A 14,980-nucleotide genomic window follows, 5' to 3' on the forward strand; every position below is an offset into this window, starting at 1 on the left:
CCCTCCCCTAACGAAACTTCGTCCCGAAGTTAAGATTGGTACCGAATAACTCGGGGTAGGACTTCCCGAGCTCTTCTTCGGTCTCCCGAGTTGCTTCTCGTTCAGGATGATGTTGCCATTGTATCTTGCAGTATTTGATTGCTCTATTCCTTAACTTCTTCCACTGTACTTCCAAAATCTTTTCAGGCTTCTCCACATACGTTAAGTCTGATTGTAGCTCTATTTCTTCATGTGTAATGGGATCATCAGGTGCCTTCAAACATTTTCTGAGTTGTGATACATGAAAAACAATGGGAAAGAGAAGACTTTATGAAGACTGAATACCCCAATCTCTTTAGTACCTAGTTTTCTTCCAGATCTCGGGACGAGATCTTTTGTAAGGGGGAAGGGTTTGTAACATCCCAAGTTTTCCACAATAATAAAGCAAGTGAGAGTTCAATTACTCAAAAATTGCAATAAACAAAAACTTTTCTATGCATATAGTGCCACATATAGTTTTGTGCATTTAAGTGATTTTTCTTTTGTGCTATTGCCATGATGAGTGTTAGCATTGTTGATCTATTGCTATGTGAACCCTAATCAAGATCACAAAACCCTAAAATGAGGAGAAGTCAAGAAAATGGGAAAAACCCATTCATCACTTACATACACATTATGTAGAAATGCAAATCTTTCACCAAGGCCATAATTGCTTGTTTCCTTGCTGCTAAAATGTTCCAATATGATAAACTAACACAATTGCATCTTTGGATCATGAATCAAATCAAGAGAAATCAAGAAATCTTCATACATGTGATAATGGTCACTTGGGTGAAAAATATTTTCTTCACCACTTGGCACCCCTGTATTTCTTAAAACCTAAACTAAACTTTGTCAACCAAAGCCATGTCATCCAAGACCATGTCAAGGTGAGTACTTTTCATGTTGACCACCATGGCTAGAGTTGACTAGGTTGACCAGAATTAAATTGACAAAAGAGGATCTGAGAATAAAAAGAAGATCATCTCAAATTTGAAACTTTGCAATTCTGTTCCAAAATGAGTATCACCACCACCAATACTTCACTCTAATTATATAAAAGAGATTCACCAAAAAGATCTGCAAAATTCAAAGAAAAATCTCTTGCGGCCATTATGTCGAACAGGTGGCAGGCATAGTTTCCAAATGGTGTTACACACCTTTGTCCAGTGGATTCTTCACTAAACCACTTTGCAATGGTGATCATTAGCTAGTTCTACACCCCCTGCCTCTAGCCCAGTACCTGCATGGTCGATTAAAGCCAAGGAAAAACCCTAAACTATGCAAAGCTACACCATGCCGGCCACTTTGGCATCTCCACCACCAGCCAACATTTTAACCCGTGCCCTTGTCCTGGAGCCTCTTTGTCACTCAAGGAATCGAACGGTACACGCATGAGCGACGCCAAGGCTTGGCATTGGCCAGAACAGCCATGCCAAAACCATGCCAGTACCGTGCCCATGCCGTGGTCACCGCGCTCTGGCGCGCGCCAGGACGCCGTGCACTCGAGCGCGATCGTCCTCGCCCTGCATCCCTACCGCCGCGTCGACTAGCCACTCCACTCACCCTACGCGCTAGACACGCTCAAGCACCGCCCAGGGCCTTGTCACCGTCGTCCTCGCCGGTGGAGTACCGCGGGTACCGTGGCACTCATCACACGCGCCCGATCCATTCCGTCGCCCTTTTCTCTGCGCCAATACGGGTTGAGCATCGCCAGGACACCGCCTAGCCGTAGCCGTCCTCGCCTTGCCCTTTTACGCACCACAGGAGCCACGCCATGGCCGTGCCCTTGCAGCACCCCGCGGCACACCTCGACGCTATAAATAGAGGCCATTCCTGGACGCTATCTTCACACCATCTGCTCCACTCTCCTCACTGATCACTCCTCCACAACCAATTTCATCAGAGCTCGCCGGAGCTGCTCGAATCGCGAGCTCAAGTCCGCCGGAGCCCGCGGAAGCCCTGCTTCAATTGACGCCTCCCCGAGCGCCACAACTGCGCCAGTAGCTTCCTCATCGACGACCGCTTCTCCGCGCACCTTGCCAGAGACCTGCAACGGCCTGGTAAGCCCTCCGACCCCCTACTGGCGCTGTGAGTTCGCCGGAATCCCGCCGGGGACGACGACGCACACACACCGTAGATCGACGATCTAATCCAACGGCCTATCTCACTCGTACCGCTTCGGCGTGTGGCGTGGCACTGACTGGTGGCCCCCACCCTGTCAGCGCAGCCCAACCGCACCCGTTGCATTGCTGGGCCGCGCCGTGCTGTTTAAATCGTTTGAGCCCATTTACGTTTCCCGCCCAGGCCCAAAATTCAAATAAATGTTTAAACTTAATTTGATTTGTGCTGCAGATAGTTTAGTAAAATTTGAATAGTTTGAAATCTGCCAAACCAAATCTAGCAAATTTTATATCATTGGAAAGCTCACGAAATTATCTAACTAATGCCACTGGCCTCATGTCCAAATTCGTATTAATTTTTAAATGACAAAAATAACAAGGCAGGGCCTTTTCTAACTTCAAATAATTACTAGAAATAATCTATAAATGATTTTAAGTTGATTCCAATTCTAATAAATCACAAATGATGTCCTCTAATTGATTATGCAATAATATAGCCATGTTATGTGTATGATCATGGACTAGATCAAATAAGATAGCTATGTAGTGAATTCTAGAACAATTAAACTTGGAATTTAAATTTAATGAATAGTATGAGAGCTACTCTCTCATTTAAATCTTGATCCTAAGTAATATAACCAGGGGGAATGACCTAGGCTAAAGAACCCCTGATAAGTATTACTTAGAGATTTTAATGCATTTAAAATAATAGTATTACAACATGTGAAGTGTAGCACTTCAATTAAATGATACTCACATATAATAGATATGAAATGTTGACTTGGGTCAACCTATATTTCATACCTGATTATTATATGAAGAGATTAAATCTTATTATGAAGTAAAGAGAAGAAATGAATTTCTTTAAGGATCTACATATTGAAATTTAAGAAATAGGAATAATGAGAGGAAATTAATTTTCTAATAAATAAGAAATCATCAAATAACTCACCATGCCATGTTTGATTGATAATAGGAATAGAGTGTGAACTCTTTGAGTGTTCCTAGTTTAGCATATGAGTTTGATTTAGTATTTATACCTCGTATTCGTATATAGACGCTAGTAACGAGGATTACCAAGAGGAGGAGGCCTACTCCCAAGAAGAGGAAGAGCACTTTGATCACTACTCAGCTCAAGGCAAGCTAACCCTTGCTAAATACAAATGCTTAGCTCTACAAGAGCAAAGGCATCATCACAATTTTACCTTTTATGTATTACCTATCCCATGTTTTTATTTAAATTCTACTTTGGTTTATTTATTTCAAAGTACTTTTGATTTATGAATCACCATGTGTAAAATAGAACAATACTTGGTTTAGATGAACACTACTCAAGCTAGATAGCACCCCTCATATAGTTGCTATTGCTAAATTATTAAAATTTGACTACTCTAGATGGGAACAAGTGGATTTGATATGAAATTGAAACCTTGGAATATGACCAAGAGAAGATGGTGATTTTTGATATAAACCTGATATGGTTTTGAATGCGATACCTTTCCAATTATACAAGTACCCCCACAATACCTGATTATGGGTAGGGCTTAACTAGAAACTTGTGTATTTTAGTATGGGTTCCCTCTAAACAAGCATCATAGGGGTTACGCTGAGGCTGCCTCCGTATGCGAGAATGATGTGAATATGAGGTGAATGTACGATCCAAGCCCTGTGCAGTTCCCGGGTTAACAGTTGGTTCTCACCGGGAGGCCAAGCTCATGGGGAGAGGTGCCTATACTAGGACATATAAGTGAAAGGTTATGATTGATGATCCGCGTACTGAGTTACGATGATTCGGGGTTATCCTCGACGGATGAAATCAATAGTTGTGGCACAAGAGTACAACCTCTGCAGAGTGTTAAACCTATTCGAATAGCCGTGTCCGCGGTTACGGACGGTTGGAAGGGCCATACTACTTCCGTTATCAGGATTTATGTTGAAATGATAATGGTGATTGATAAATTGTCTTGAATCCCAAATGAATTGTGGGAATGACACTAATGTTCCCACTTGAGTTAGTCTATTAAATAATGAGGATTTTTATTAAATGTTTATTCAAAGAAAACTTGGCTTTATGCAAACAAACTTAGAGCTTAGAACCCCTTTATTATACTTAATATGCTTTAACCTAGTATTAGTTTGCGAGTACTTCAAAAGTACTCATGGCTTTGCCCTGGCTATTCAAATGCCAGACTATGAAGAGGAGCAACAGTATCCGGATGACGGACAGCAGGACGTCTATGATAACTAGGATCGTCTTCTAACGTCAAGCGTTGCCTGTGGAATTATGAGTCCACTACTACTACTACTACTACGCTTCCGCTACTTATGTGTGTTGTTGAACAATCTATTTGTGTAATATTGGATCATGTGATCCATTGATGTAAGACCTTATGTGTTGTAATAAATGATGACTCTGAACGACTTACTATTATATCTCGCAAAAACAATCTTCCTGGGATTGCGATGTATGATATGATAGGGCATCCGGACTTAAAAAACCGGGTGTTGACAGAGTGGCTCTATGTGTTTGTTTTCTTGTATCATGCTACAAGATGACCAAATGGATGAAGGGTGTGGCTCCTTTTATAGGCTTGGGCAAGCTCTAGTATCATGACACATAGGTGGGTGACTCTTGTTTTGGTTTGATGAGTAAGGTGCTTGGTTGTCATGCCCTCATCCATAGCAATCCTTGGAGCATGAGGTGGCATAGCTTGGAGTGCAAGTCATGTAGATATTTTCATCCTATGTGGCATGATCCTTATCCTCTCATATGATTTATCTTTGGATAGCCAAGTGGCATTTGTTACTAAATATCTTGTGGATGATTTTATTATGGTGGTTGAGTCACTATATCATATTTGATTGGATTTATAATATAATATTGGTCCAAAGGTCAATGTTGAAGGTTATTCCTAAATTCTGGATAGTTGGTGTTTGATTTCAACAAGGCATGATCATATGAGTTTCAAAATACTCATGGTTAGTTTTATTCAAATAGTTTGAACTATAACTTGTAATGTAAATGTATTTAGTTTTATGATATTCCACATATTTAATAAGTTATGATTTAAATAAGAATGTGTGGCCTTTATGCACTTTAGACCCTGTGATTTACCTTATTTATTAATAAGTTTAGAATTGAATTATATTACACACAAAAGTAGTTGAAGATACACCATGAGAATCATGGTAGAAACATTTATTTAGTAAAAGATATCGAAAAGACAGTTAAAGAATAGTTCCTTAATTCTTTGATTTATGGTTGAATAATTATTCATGTGTTGTTGTAAGGAATGTCAGGTTGATATCTTTTATAAGATCTTGTAGTTGACCCTTACTTAAGGTGTTGTTTGTTGTACAACTAATTCCATTTGATCTAGCCCATAGATCAAATCATCTCTACCCAAAACAGGGTTTTAGCAAAGATCACAATGAAGTTTATAGCGCTTGACTTGATGATCTACTTCAATTCCAGCAAGTCAAGTGAAACTTCGATTCATTGTGGTAAGTTTTATTTGAAAGCGCGAAAATTCCCCGGATTTTCTATGCATGAATGCAATGCACACTTTGGTGTTCTCTCATTTTATAGCCTCTAAACCTAGGATATTACAATGATAAAGAATTTGAAACAAAAATTCACTCGTACTCCACCTGCTATGCGCTTACAAAGTCGTTTCATGAAAAATCGACTTGTCGCGTGGGATATGTAAAAGAAAAAATGGTGCTAATTTTTTCTCCTTTTTACATAGACCACAAAAATATAGGTTTTCCGCGAAACTTGACGAACGCACATATATTATGGAGATGTACATGTACAATTTTTTCTCAAATTTTTTAACACTTGGAAACATACTCACTAGTAGAAAAAGGGCCTTTAGTCCCGGTTGCACGGTTGTGTAACCGGGACTAAAGGGTCAGGACTAAAGGCACCCCCTTTAGTCCCGGTTGCTTACGAACCGGGACTAAAGGTCCATCCGCGTGGGTTCGTGCGTCGGGGGGAAAATATCTCCCCAGGTGAATTTTCCTATTTTATTTTTTTAAAAAATTCCACTCTATTTTTTTTCTATTTTTTCAGAATTTCTATTATTTCGGTTATTTGCATAGTTTAGTCTATATCTCTAACTACACTTATCTCTAGTCAAATTACTTTACTCGTGGTCAAACTTTCCGCTCGGTCACTCGTCCTCCCACTACTCTAGCACTAGCACGCTTAACTTTCGAGTTCCATCCCGTCCCGCATCCAAATGCTTCGCGCGCATGTATGTGATACTAGTATCATATCAATCCTATTAACATGTTGGTCGATGTCACATTTCTTTATTGTTTGAATTTCAAATAAATATTTTAATAAAAAAAGTAATGATGTAATAATAATATTGAATAAATAAATAAACATTAACTTTTTAATTTGTATTATTTTTAATTTTTTTAATTTTTTCCCAAACCTAAAACCTAAAAATTTGAAAATCTAAAAATTAGGTAAAAGTAATAGTAATCTTTATGCAGGATGCAATTATTAATTTTAATTTTTAAAAATAAAAAATATATAAAATCCAGAATTTATAGCAAAAACTAAAATCTTCACGCTTTTGTATTTTCATTTGGAATTTTGAGAATCTAAAATTTGGCTAACCGAATAGCAGGTTGCATAACATACAAGATTCTGAAAATATTTTATTTTTAAAATTTTCTATCATTTTCTTTTGTATTTTACAAAGCAAAAAAGGCGATCCGGGGGGGGGGGTGAAGGGAGCGTGGGGAGTAAAAAACCAGGGAAAACCTTTAGTCCTGGTTGGGGATAGGAACCGGGACTAAAAAAGCCTACGCTGGCCGCAGCCCACCATAGCCCTTTAGTCCCGGTTGGTGGAGCATTAGTCTCGGTTCACCAGCAGAACCGGGATTAAAGACCCCATTAGTCCCGGGTGAAAGTATTTGGGGACTAATGAGTTGGGATGGAAGGACTTTTTTCTACTAGTGTCTTTTCGTAGGGGGTGCATATGCACCTAGGAGCCGAATTGAAATTTCGGCACCCACAATGTCATATTACTAGAAAACAGTAAACATTTCAAATAAAACGAATGAGAGAGTAATGCTTCCAAATGCATAAAAAGTAGCACATCATAGATAGTTAACACCAATGGATATGATAACATGTTGCACGCTAAATACACTTGCATGAGGCAATGGAAATAAAACGGATTTCAAACACATATATTAATACATTATAACTAAACATTACCAAATGGAAGTTACAAATTCTCTATGGCTAACCAGCATGTCCAATTCCACAAATAGGTGTGCACACGAGCACCATGAGATACTGAAGTATATATAAGAGTCAGTACATATTCAAGCTATTGCCACGAAACAAGAAGATTAGACCCATATCAATTATTTATATGAGTCGGCTAGTTGTACTTTCCGTGACGGCCATTTTGCAAAACAAGGTATATATAGTACACCGAACACAAATGCTTTATAAGCATAGATAACGTGCACTTTCCGACTATCCAAAGCGTACGATATTGTCATCCCACAGCCTGAAAGAAAAATCAAATCACGATCTGGATGGATTGCAACACCGATCCACTTGTGATCTGCGGGATCATTCTTTCCAAACAGTTCCAAAATGTTGGCTGTGTGCTTTAGGGTCCAGTTTGCACTACCATAGTCCTCAAGCCCAAATAGAGAGTTGGTAATTACCCACACACCAATACTGCAAGTAGCCCTGAGACTGTCCAATTGTGACTGAACCATGGATGTTTGGCATTTTAATTTCCTTCGAGACCTTCCCCTCTATGTCCACGGTTACCATCGAATCCGAACTGGTAGGGAAATGCATGGAGCCATTTAGGAAGATAGCCTCATCGGCACAATCCTCCAATACGGTTTCGGAAGGGGCCACTGGCTCTCCATGAAAGTCCATCGTCCAGTTTCCGAAAGTAGATGGCCACTTCTCTGACTTCGTCAAAACTAGTATCCATGCCCACAGCTACCACAAATCTGGATGGGTTGAGCGCATCGAAACCCAATTTGTGATGGGCCTTGTTTACATCAAATAGGCGACCTTCCACGGTATGGCGACCATCCGGGGAGGTGTCCGAGAATTCTATAGGAGGCAGCACGGTCCACTTCTCGGTCGCGGGATTGCACACTACATAACTGTATTTGTCTTCATCAGAACGTGACTGCCAGCATTTGCAGAGGAGAAGACCGCCCCCGCAGCATTGCTCGACGTCGATGCGTTGGTAGCTGCCGAAGAAAGCGAGAGTGGGATCCATTAGAGGAGGATGGTATCCATCGCCCGCCATCAAATCATGGAAGCTGAAGGCCTCGCCGATGTTCCTGCCAAAGTAGCCAGACACGGTCCTCTGCGGTGACCTGTTGTGGAGGTCGAGTTGAGAGCACAGGGTGAGCCATGCCTTGGAGACGCACTTGAAGCGGCAGAGCAACCTGTAACGCACCCGCGACAGGATGTCGATGAGGACGTCTTCGTGGATGCTCGCCGCGCGCCGATGATCCTGCTTCTGCTTCTTCTACAAACGGAGGAAGAGATGGGTGGCTTAGGTCGTCGATTGATTTCCCGTTCTTGGATGGAAGCCGTGCTGGGAGATAGAACACAAACCGGCGGCGCATGGAACAGAGCGTCCTCGTCACGGGCACGGTGGACGGTCGCTGGCTGGTGGTGCTGCTCCGTGCAGCCATCTCCTCCTCGCGGCGGCGGCATCGCTAACTCCGACCTAGGGTCTACGCGGGTCACCGAGGCGTACGCTCGCGTTGTAGCGAGCGCCGCCGCTCTTAGCGACGCCTGAAGGACAGACGTGGTATGGGCCAGGCCCGCTACGCGTTCCGGCTGTTTCTCCCTCTTTCTTTCCCCTGTTAATCGAAAAATCAGTGGTAGCTTGCTATGGAAACAACAGCATCTAGTATTTTTATTTTCATTTTCATTTTTTTGAACATGAGATTAGTCGGCAATTGTGGTCTGGCAATCTGCCAACTTCTGTATCCTTGTGGTTATCCAGTTGTGTTGGGTAATTAATAGTCATGTCACTCATGTATTATTATGAGATTATTGTACAAACCCAGGTTTGACATCTGTGTGTCTCATAAAGGCGGAATATTCATTCAGTGGGAGGCGACGTTCCCGTCTACAGCGAGGCGCCTGTGGTGACTTCGTCAATTTCAAGATCCAATCCGTCAGCTCAGTCTTCCGGAGGTGCTTATAGGGGTAGGGTGTACGTGTGTGCGTTCATAGGGGTGAGTGTATGCGCGTGTATATGAGCGCCTGCGTTGTACTGTGTTTCTCAAAAAAAAAATTATGTTTTTATAAAAATAATGTTGTCCTGAAAACTCTTTTGTTGAGAGGAATGATCATATTTTTGTTGAAACATGAATAGATTTATCGGAGCCTTAGCATAATAGTAAGAACACATTTGTTAACGTCCATGGAAAATGTTCATTTTATCTCCACAGAAATGTTCATCGAACTTGCGAAAATTGTTACTCGTGCTCTTGTAAATTTTATTATACATTTCTATATTAATTTCCATACAAATAAAAATAATATTCTAAATTAATATACATTAATAAAAATAATATGCATGTACCTTATATAATACGTTAGTCCCTCAAGTCCAAATTAATTGGCGAAAATCATATAATATGTCTAGTACAAGTGTACTTCTAATCCGCGTTAATTAATTTACGTTGGAGCGAGTAATATATTTCAAAAAAATATCACATAATTTATGAAACAGAAAATAGAAAAGGGAAATAAAAATGAAATTACATGATAATTTCATTTTCAATTTTCTAAAATCAGTTCTATAATTCACAAAATTTATTTTGAACTTGTGAACAGTTTTTTCATAATCGGTGAACTTTTTAAAATCCATGAACGGATTTATTGGACCCCGTGAACATCTTTTGAACCTGCCACCATTTTCTCCGAAGCCGCTAAACATTTTTTTAAAAAATAAGTTATGCTCCTATTGTGCAGTAATTAATAATGACAGTCCTCTCAGTTGATCGAGACACCTTTTCTGCAGCGATGATCATAGTCTTCAGTTCAGAGAATGTCACCTTCTGCGCAGTGATGATGACAGTCTTCAGTTCAGTCACCTTTTGTGCAGTGATGCTCAAAGTTATCAGTTCGGAGCATGCCACCTTAGAGCATCTCCAGTCGCGTCCCCCAAAGGGATTTAGGGCGCGCCGGACAAAAAATGCATTCCAGCCGCGTCCCTCAAAGCCCATTTTTGTCCGGCGCAGCCCGATACGGTGTTCGGCGCCTCGAGCCCGTCCCCGTCCCACATGGGACGCTCCGGGGACGCCGGACACACCGAAAAGCGAGGCGGGCTTCCACATGTCGGCGACTATTTGCATAAACCGTTGGTTCGCGCCTCTTTTCTCGTCGCTCCTTCCTTCCCGCGCCTCCCACCCCACCGCCGCCGCTGGATTTCCCGGCCGTTTGGGCGTCTGATCTCGCTGAGAGTCGGCACCGTCGACGCGGCGCGGGGCTCCCGCCGGTCGTGCCGCCGCCGCCGCGTCGCCGGCCGCGTCCCGAGCACGCGCCGTCAAATCCACCCCACCTCCGCGCACAGAAGGTGCTCGATGACTTGCCAGGTAGGCGCGATTGCCCGCTGTTTGTTGCGTCGTCTGCCTCGGCGCAATTTCAACCATTGATTTTGGTTTAGCCATGGACAGCGACGATGAGATGCTTGCCCTGCTGCTGGAGGACGAGCAAGCCTTCGACGACGACATGCGGGAGCATTTAATTATATTTGTTATATTTGTTTACTTGTTTTATTGTTTGTTGTAATTTAATTTGAAAACAATCCTCGCAAACATTTTTATTCATATGCTACATTTGATTAATGGTTATGTGTTAAAAAAAGTATTTTAAATGTTTGGGGACGGCGTTTGGGGGACGCGGCTGGGGAGCGACGTCCCCCAAACGCGGCACGAACAAAACACGTCCCCCAAACATTCAATCCGGCGCGGTTTGGGGGACGATTTGGGGGACGCGACTAGAGATGCTCTTACCATCTTCAACATGAGTACATGACGCCCATCCTCCATTCAAATATGCCGCTTCCTGCCTGTTGAATATGCGACTGTAAACACAACTAGGTTAAGGACAGTGGACCTAGTCTTGTAAAGTTTTCTTTTATACTTTAGAGGGATTCTGATGGATTCTGATCGGTGTTTGAAACAAAAAAAAAATCTGCAGTGATATGAGCACAGGTAGTATACTATGAATACATGATTGTACGGACATCCTTTCTCAGTTGCGTTATTACAGCATTACAAAACAAGCACTACATTACATATTCTTCCGATGTACTCACTTCTTACCGGTTATACAGCACCAATACTGCACCATGGCACGTAGTGTTACAAGCTACCAATTAAGCCTGCATTCATCCCTCTATAGTTTCACTCATTGCTAGGAGTATATGCTATTGGCGAAGCCATCGCCAGCACAACTGAGGCTGTTCCATTTAGCGAGATCGGTCAACGCCGAGCCTTGAGCTGAGCCACTTGCAGACATCGTCCATTTCTTCGGGGATAGTGTAGTGCTCCAATCTGCACCGTCAGAGAAACCCCTTGTTCAGTGTTCAAGTAATCTGGGGAGCAAGGGAGTAAAGAGGACGAGTTTGGATGCGAGATGTCTACCCGTTGTAGGACTTGAAGGTCACGTATGAGAACCCTGATGACCGCAGATACTCGGTCGACCGCTCACCGTTCCTGTAGGACACGACCTCATCCGCTGCAACAGTAACATCACACAGAATTCAGTAACAAGCAGTGTAATTCATCTTTTGAGTTGCTCTACTTGATTCAATAACCTTGTTCGTTTGCTTCTTACCTCTTCCATGGCAGAGCAGGATGGGCAGGGAGAGGGCTCTTCTTGCTGCCATGTGTGAGCTCTCGATCTTTCCCCTCAGGGTCCTGAACGCATCAAATTACCAAGACCATTAGGGCCTCTTACAATATTAGGAACAAAAAAGTGCCAGGTGTTCTTGGTAGATGAGATTCTGCGCTGAGTGGACATAGTTGGACCACCTTGAGCAAGGGAGCCAGCCACTCAAGCTGATGACTGCGTTGAGCGTGATTGGGTAGGGGATGCCGCTGCTGAATTTGCCGTGAGCATAGCATGCTGCCGAGTGCAAAGCCGCGGCTGCACCCATGCTGAACCCACCGATCCCGAGCTTCACTGCATCCACACAATCGTTAACACCAAACGAGGTGAATAATCAGTTAGATGAAGCTACTGAGCTGTCCATGTAATGGTACGGTTGATCCTGAGGTTAGTACCATCAGACGGCTCAGACGACAGTAGGTTTGCTATGTGTGCAGCTGAAGCATCCAGGCCCTCTATGTCATCACGACCATCCACCGAAGTGTCGTCCACGTCAAACCCTGTCCAACAACAACGTCAAACCCTGTTCCAGTGCCACAAAACTGCTGTTTAGCCCGTTTTCAGATACATAACTATGTTCACATGAATTTCATGGCTTGTGTGGAGCACATGAATTTCACGGAAAAAAAAACTTTGTTCATTTCCCATAGCATTCAAGGGAAGTTCCCAGGTACCAAATCGGGCCTCAAAATATGCAGCAAAGTTCGAACGAAGAAGAAACCCACATGCAGTGCAGGGGAATCCGCCAAAAGCAGCGACAGGCCGGGTTGCTGCGGTGGGGCATATCCACTTGATCTACATGAGCAATAAACCTCAAGGTGAATAAACTTGGTTGCAGCATAAACAAACTGCCCAAAGGTACTGAACAAGACAGGCTACACTACTGCACTTTGGTTATATTGCATTGAAAGTGAATATTATGTATAAGTTGGGAAATAAGAGAGAGCGGACATTTGGAGCTCGGGCTACACATAGGCCCTTTTTTGAATCATTTAAAAATGACATTTTGATTTTTCAAAAAAAACGAAAATAATGTGGAAAATAATGTACTCTGTCAACTTAAAAAATTATCAACTCGAAATACCCCGTACTTTGGGCTGCACAAAAATGCCAAAATCTGACATCCAAATTAGTGAACAGTGCAAAAAATCAATCCTCCAAATTCTGTCAGATTTTTTCATTTTTGTTAAGCCCATAATATAACTATATAGGTCATTTCGGGTTGAGATTTTGTGTGTTCATAGAGTACATCATATGTCTACGAATTCAGATTTTTTTTTGAAACTTTAAAATTATGTTTTCAAATTTTGGAAAAAACCGAGCTCCATGTAGCTCGAGCTCTAAAGTGGATTTTTGGGCAACAAGAGTGCTTCAAGTACAAAGCATCGATGCTTACATTGGGCAAAGGAAGAGAATCCAGAAGCTGGGACCAGCTGAAAATTGCAGAACGGACAAAAGAAGTTAGAACACTTTATCAGGAATAGCATTAGCAGCAGCAACTGGTGAAGATATTCCATTCCAGCGTTTTGCAACAGATTATGTGAACTGCACGTGCCTCCTAAAAGTACATTCTTAGCCCCCAGGTTTGAGTCTTTTTCGGCTGGGCTCTTGTTATTGTCCTACTTGTTAGAAAGACATCTAGATCCTTCTCGGTATTACTGTATTTTCCTTTCCACAAAAAGGTAAATCTTTAGGCTTGCTTTTTAGCTCTTTGCTCCAGAAGCTAATGCTCTCTTCTACTGCCTAATCAAAAATTATGGCATCCTTTACATGCTTTTCCAAGACATGGGATAGGAAATTAGGGATCTTCCTTCAACTACCTACACTTATGCGGTATTTTTCTATTATTAGGCCACATCAACGAAGTATTTGACATTCCTCTCCACTTACTGCATGAAGAAAAGTGAGAGCATATTGATGTCCATGAGATGATTGTTAGGTTTAATGTAGGACAAGGAAATTATTTACTTTGAGTAATGCAATACTAGGAATATATGCATGCGAAAAGGAGGCCACTTCAATCATTTCAAGCTAAAAGATGCAAGGGAATAAAGTGTCTGCATAAACATCACAATGATCTTAACTCGGATCCTCTTTGGTCGACATGTGTGGTTTCTTGCATCCCTATTACATTTACACAACACATAGCATGCATGTTGCATGAAAAGTGCCATCATTTATGATTTATTATATTTGGCTAGGAATTCTGGTATTCTGTTAAGAGAAGCAAGGTCTGTCAGGTCAATCCAAGGATCAAAACCAGATGGGTGGCATGTTTAGCTAGCACTAGAGTGGCATAACCTGAGTAGGCGAAGTTTAAGATAGAAGTAATACCTTGCACCATTGTCACCTAGGCCATGGAGCCACACAATGGTGGCTAGGTGACGTCCCTTTGGCCTCACCACATAGCTCCTCCCATACTCGACTCGACGGCCACCCCTGCCACCTGAATGGCCAATTGCAATGATCTCAGCATTGACCTTTCAGTGTCCATGGTGTATTAGAGCATGGTCATATCTATGGAGAAGATGTAATTACCAGAGGAGCTGCTTCCGTAATAGCTCATGGCTTCTGTTGTCCCTGCAACAAGAGCACTAGGTACTTATGCTTATGAGCTCTAGTACTAGTATAATCTCAGATGTAAGGAAGTGTATGAAGTCCACATCCCCATTTGTCTATATTTATAGTGGAAGCCTGAAGCCTTGAAGAAGGGAATATATGTCAAAGAATCCCTTGAATCTGCATCAATCACACAACAGTGGTTTTTTTTGCCACCGTGCTCACTAAAGCTGTCATGACAAGAGAATCTGGACCTGGAAAGCTCTCGGGATTACCAGGGCAAATCGATGGCTATTGCTCTAGAAGTAAGAATTTGGCACAATACTTACAGCCTAGACACAGACGGTGACAGTGAAAC

General features: G+C 42.2%; 1 protein-coding gene across 1 annotated transcript; it reads right to left on the bottom strand.

Annotated features, from left to right (window-relative positions):
- Positions 1 to 11,622: 11,622 nt before the first annotated feature.
- Positions 11,623 to 14,629, bottom strand: LOC124649489 (acyl-protein thioesterase 1 homolog 1-like). Its single transcript, XM_047189110.1, has 9 exons — positions 14,602 to 14,629; positions 14,398 to 14,509; positions 13,460 to 13,496; positions 12,789 to 12,858; positions 12,459 to 12,563; positions 12,207 to 12,357; positions 12,010 to 12,092; positions 11,817 to 11,910; positions 11,623 to 11,726 (listed from the first exon to the last, which is right to left on the bottom strand). Exons 1-9 carry the CDS (start codon positions 14,627 to 14,629, stop codon positions 11,642 to 11,644), a joined length of 765 nt encoding a protein of 254 aa, XP_047045066.1. The 3' UTR covers positions 11,623 to 11,641.
- Between the last annotated feature and the right edge of the window lie 351 nt (positions 14,630 to 14,980).

The sequence above is a fragment of the Lolium rigidum genome, chromosome 4 (genome assembly GCF_022539505.1).
Source record: "Lolium rigidum isolate FL_2022 chromosome 4, APGP_CSIRO_Lrig_0.1, whole genome shotgun sequence".
NCBI lineage: Eukaryota > Viridiplantae > Streptophyta > Magnoliopsida > Poales > Poaceae > Lolium > Lolium rigidum.

Bases quoted from the DNA above. Each gene is read 5' to 3' on its own strand.
- LOC124649489 (XM_047189110.1), bottom strand. From the start codon at position 14,629: ATGAGCTATTACGGAAGCAGCTCCTCTG. The intron at 12,859-13,459 runs GTAAGCATCGAT...TTGCTCATGTAG, and splicing joins ATTCTCTTCCTTTGCCCAAT to ATCAAGTGGATATGCCCCAC. The intron at 12,358-12,458 runs GTACTAACCTCA...GTGTGGATGCAG, and splicing joins GTCGTCTGAGCCGTCTGATG to TGAAGCTCGGGATCGGTGGG.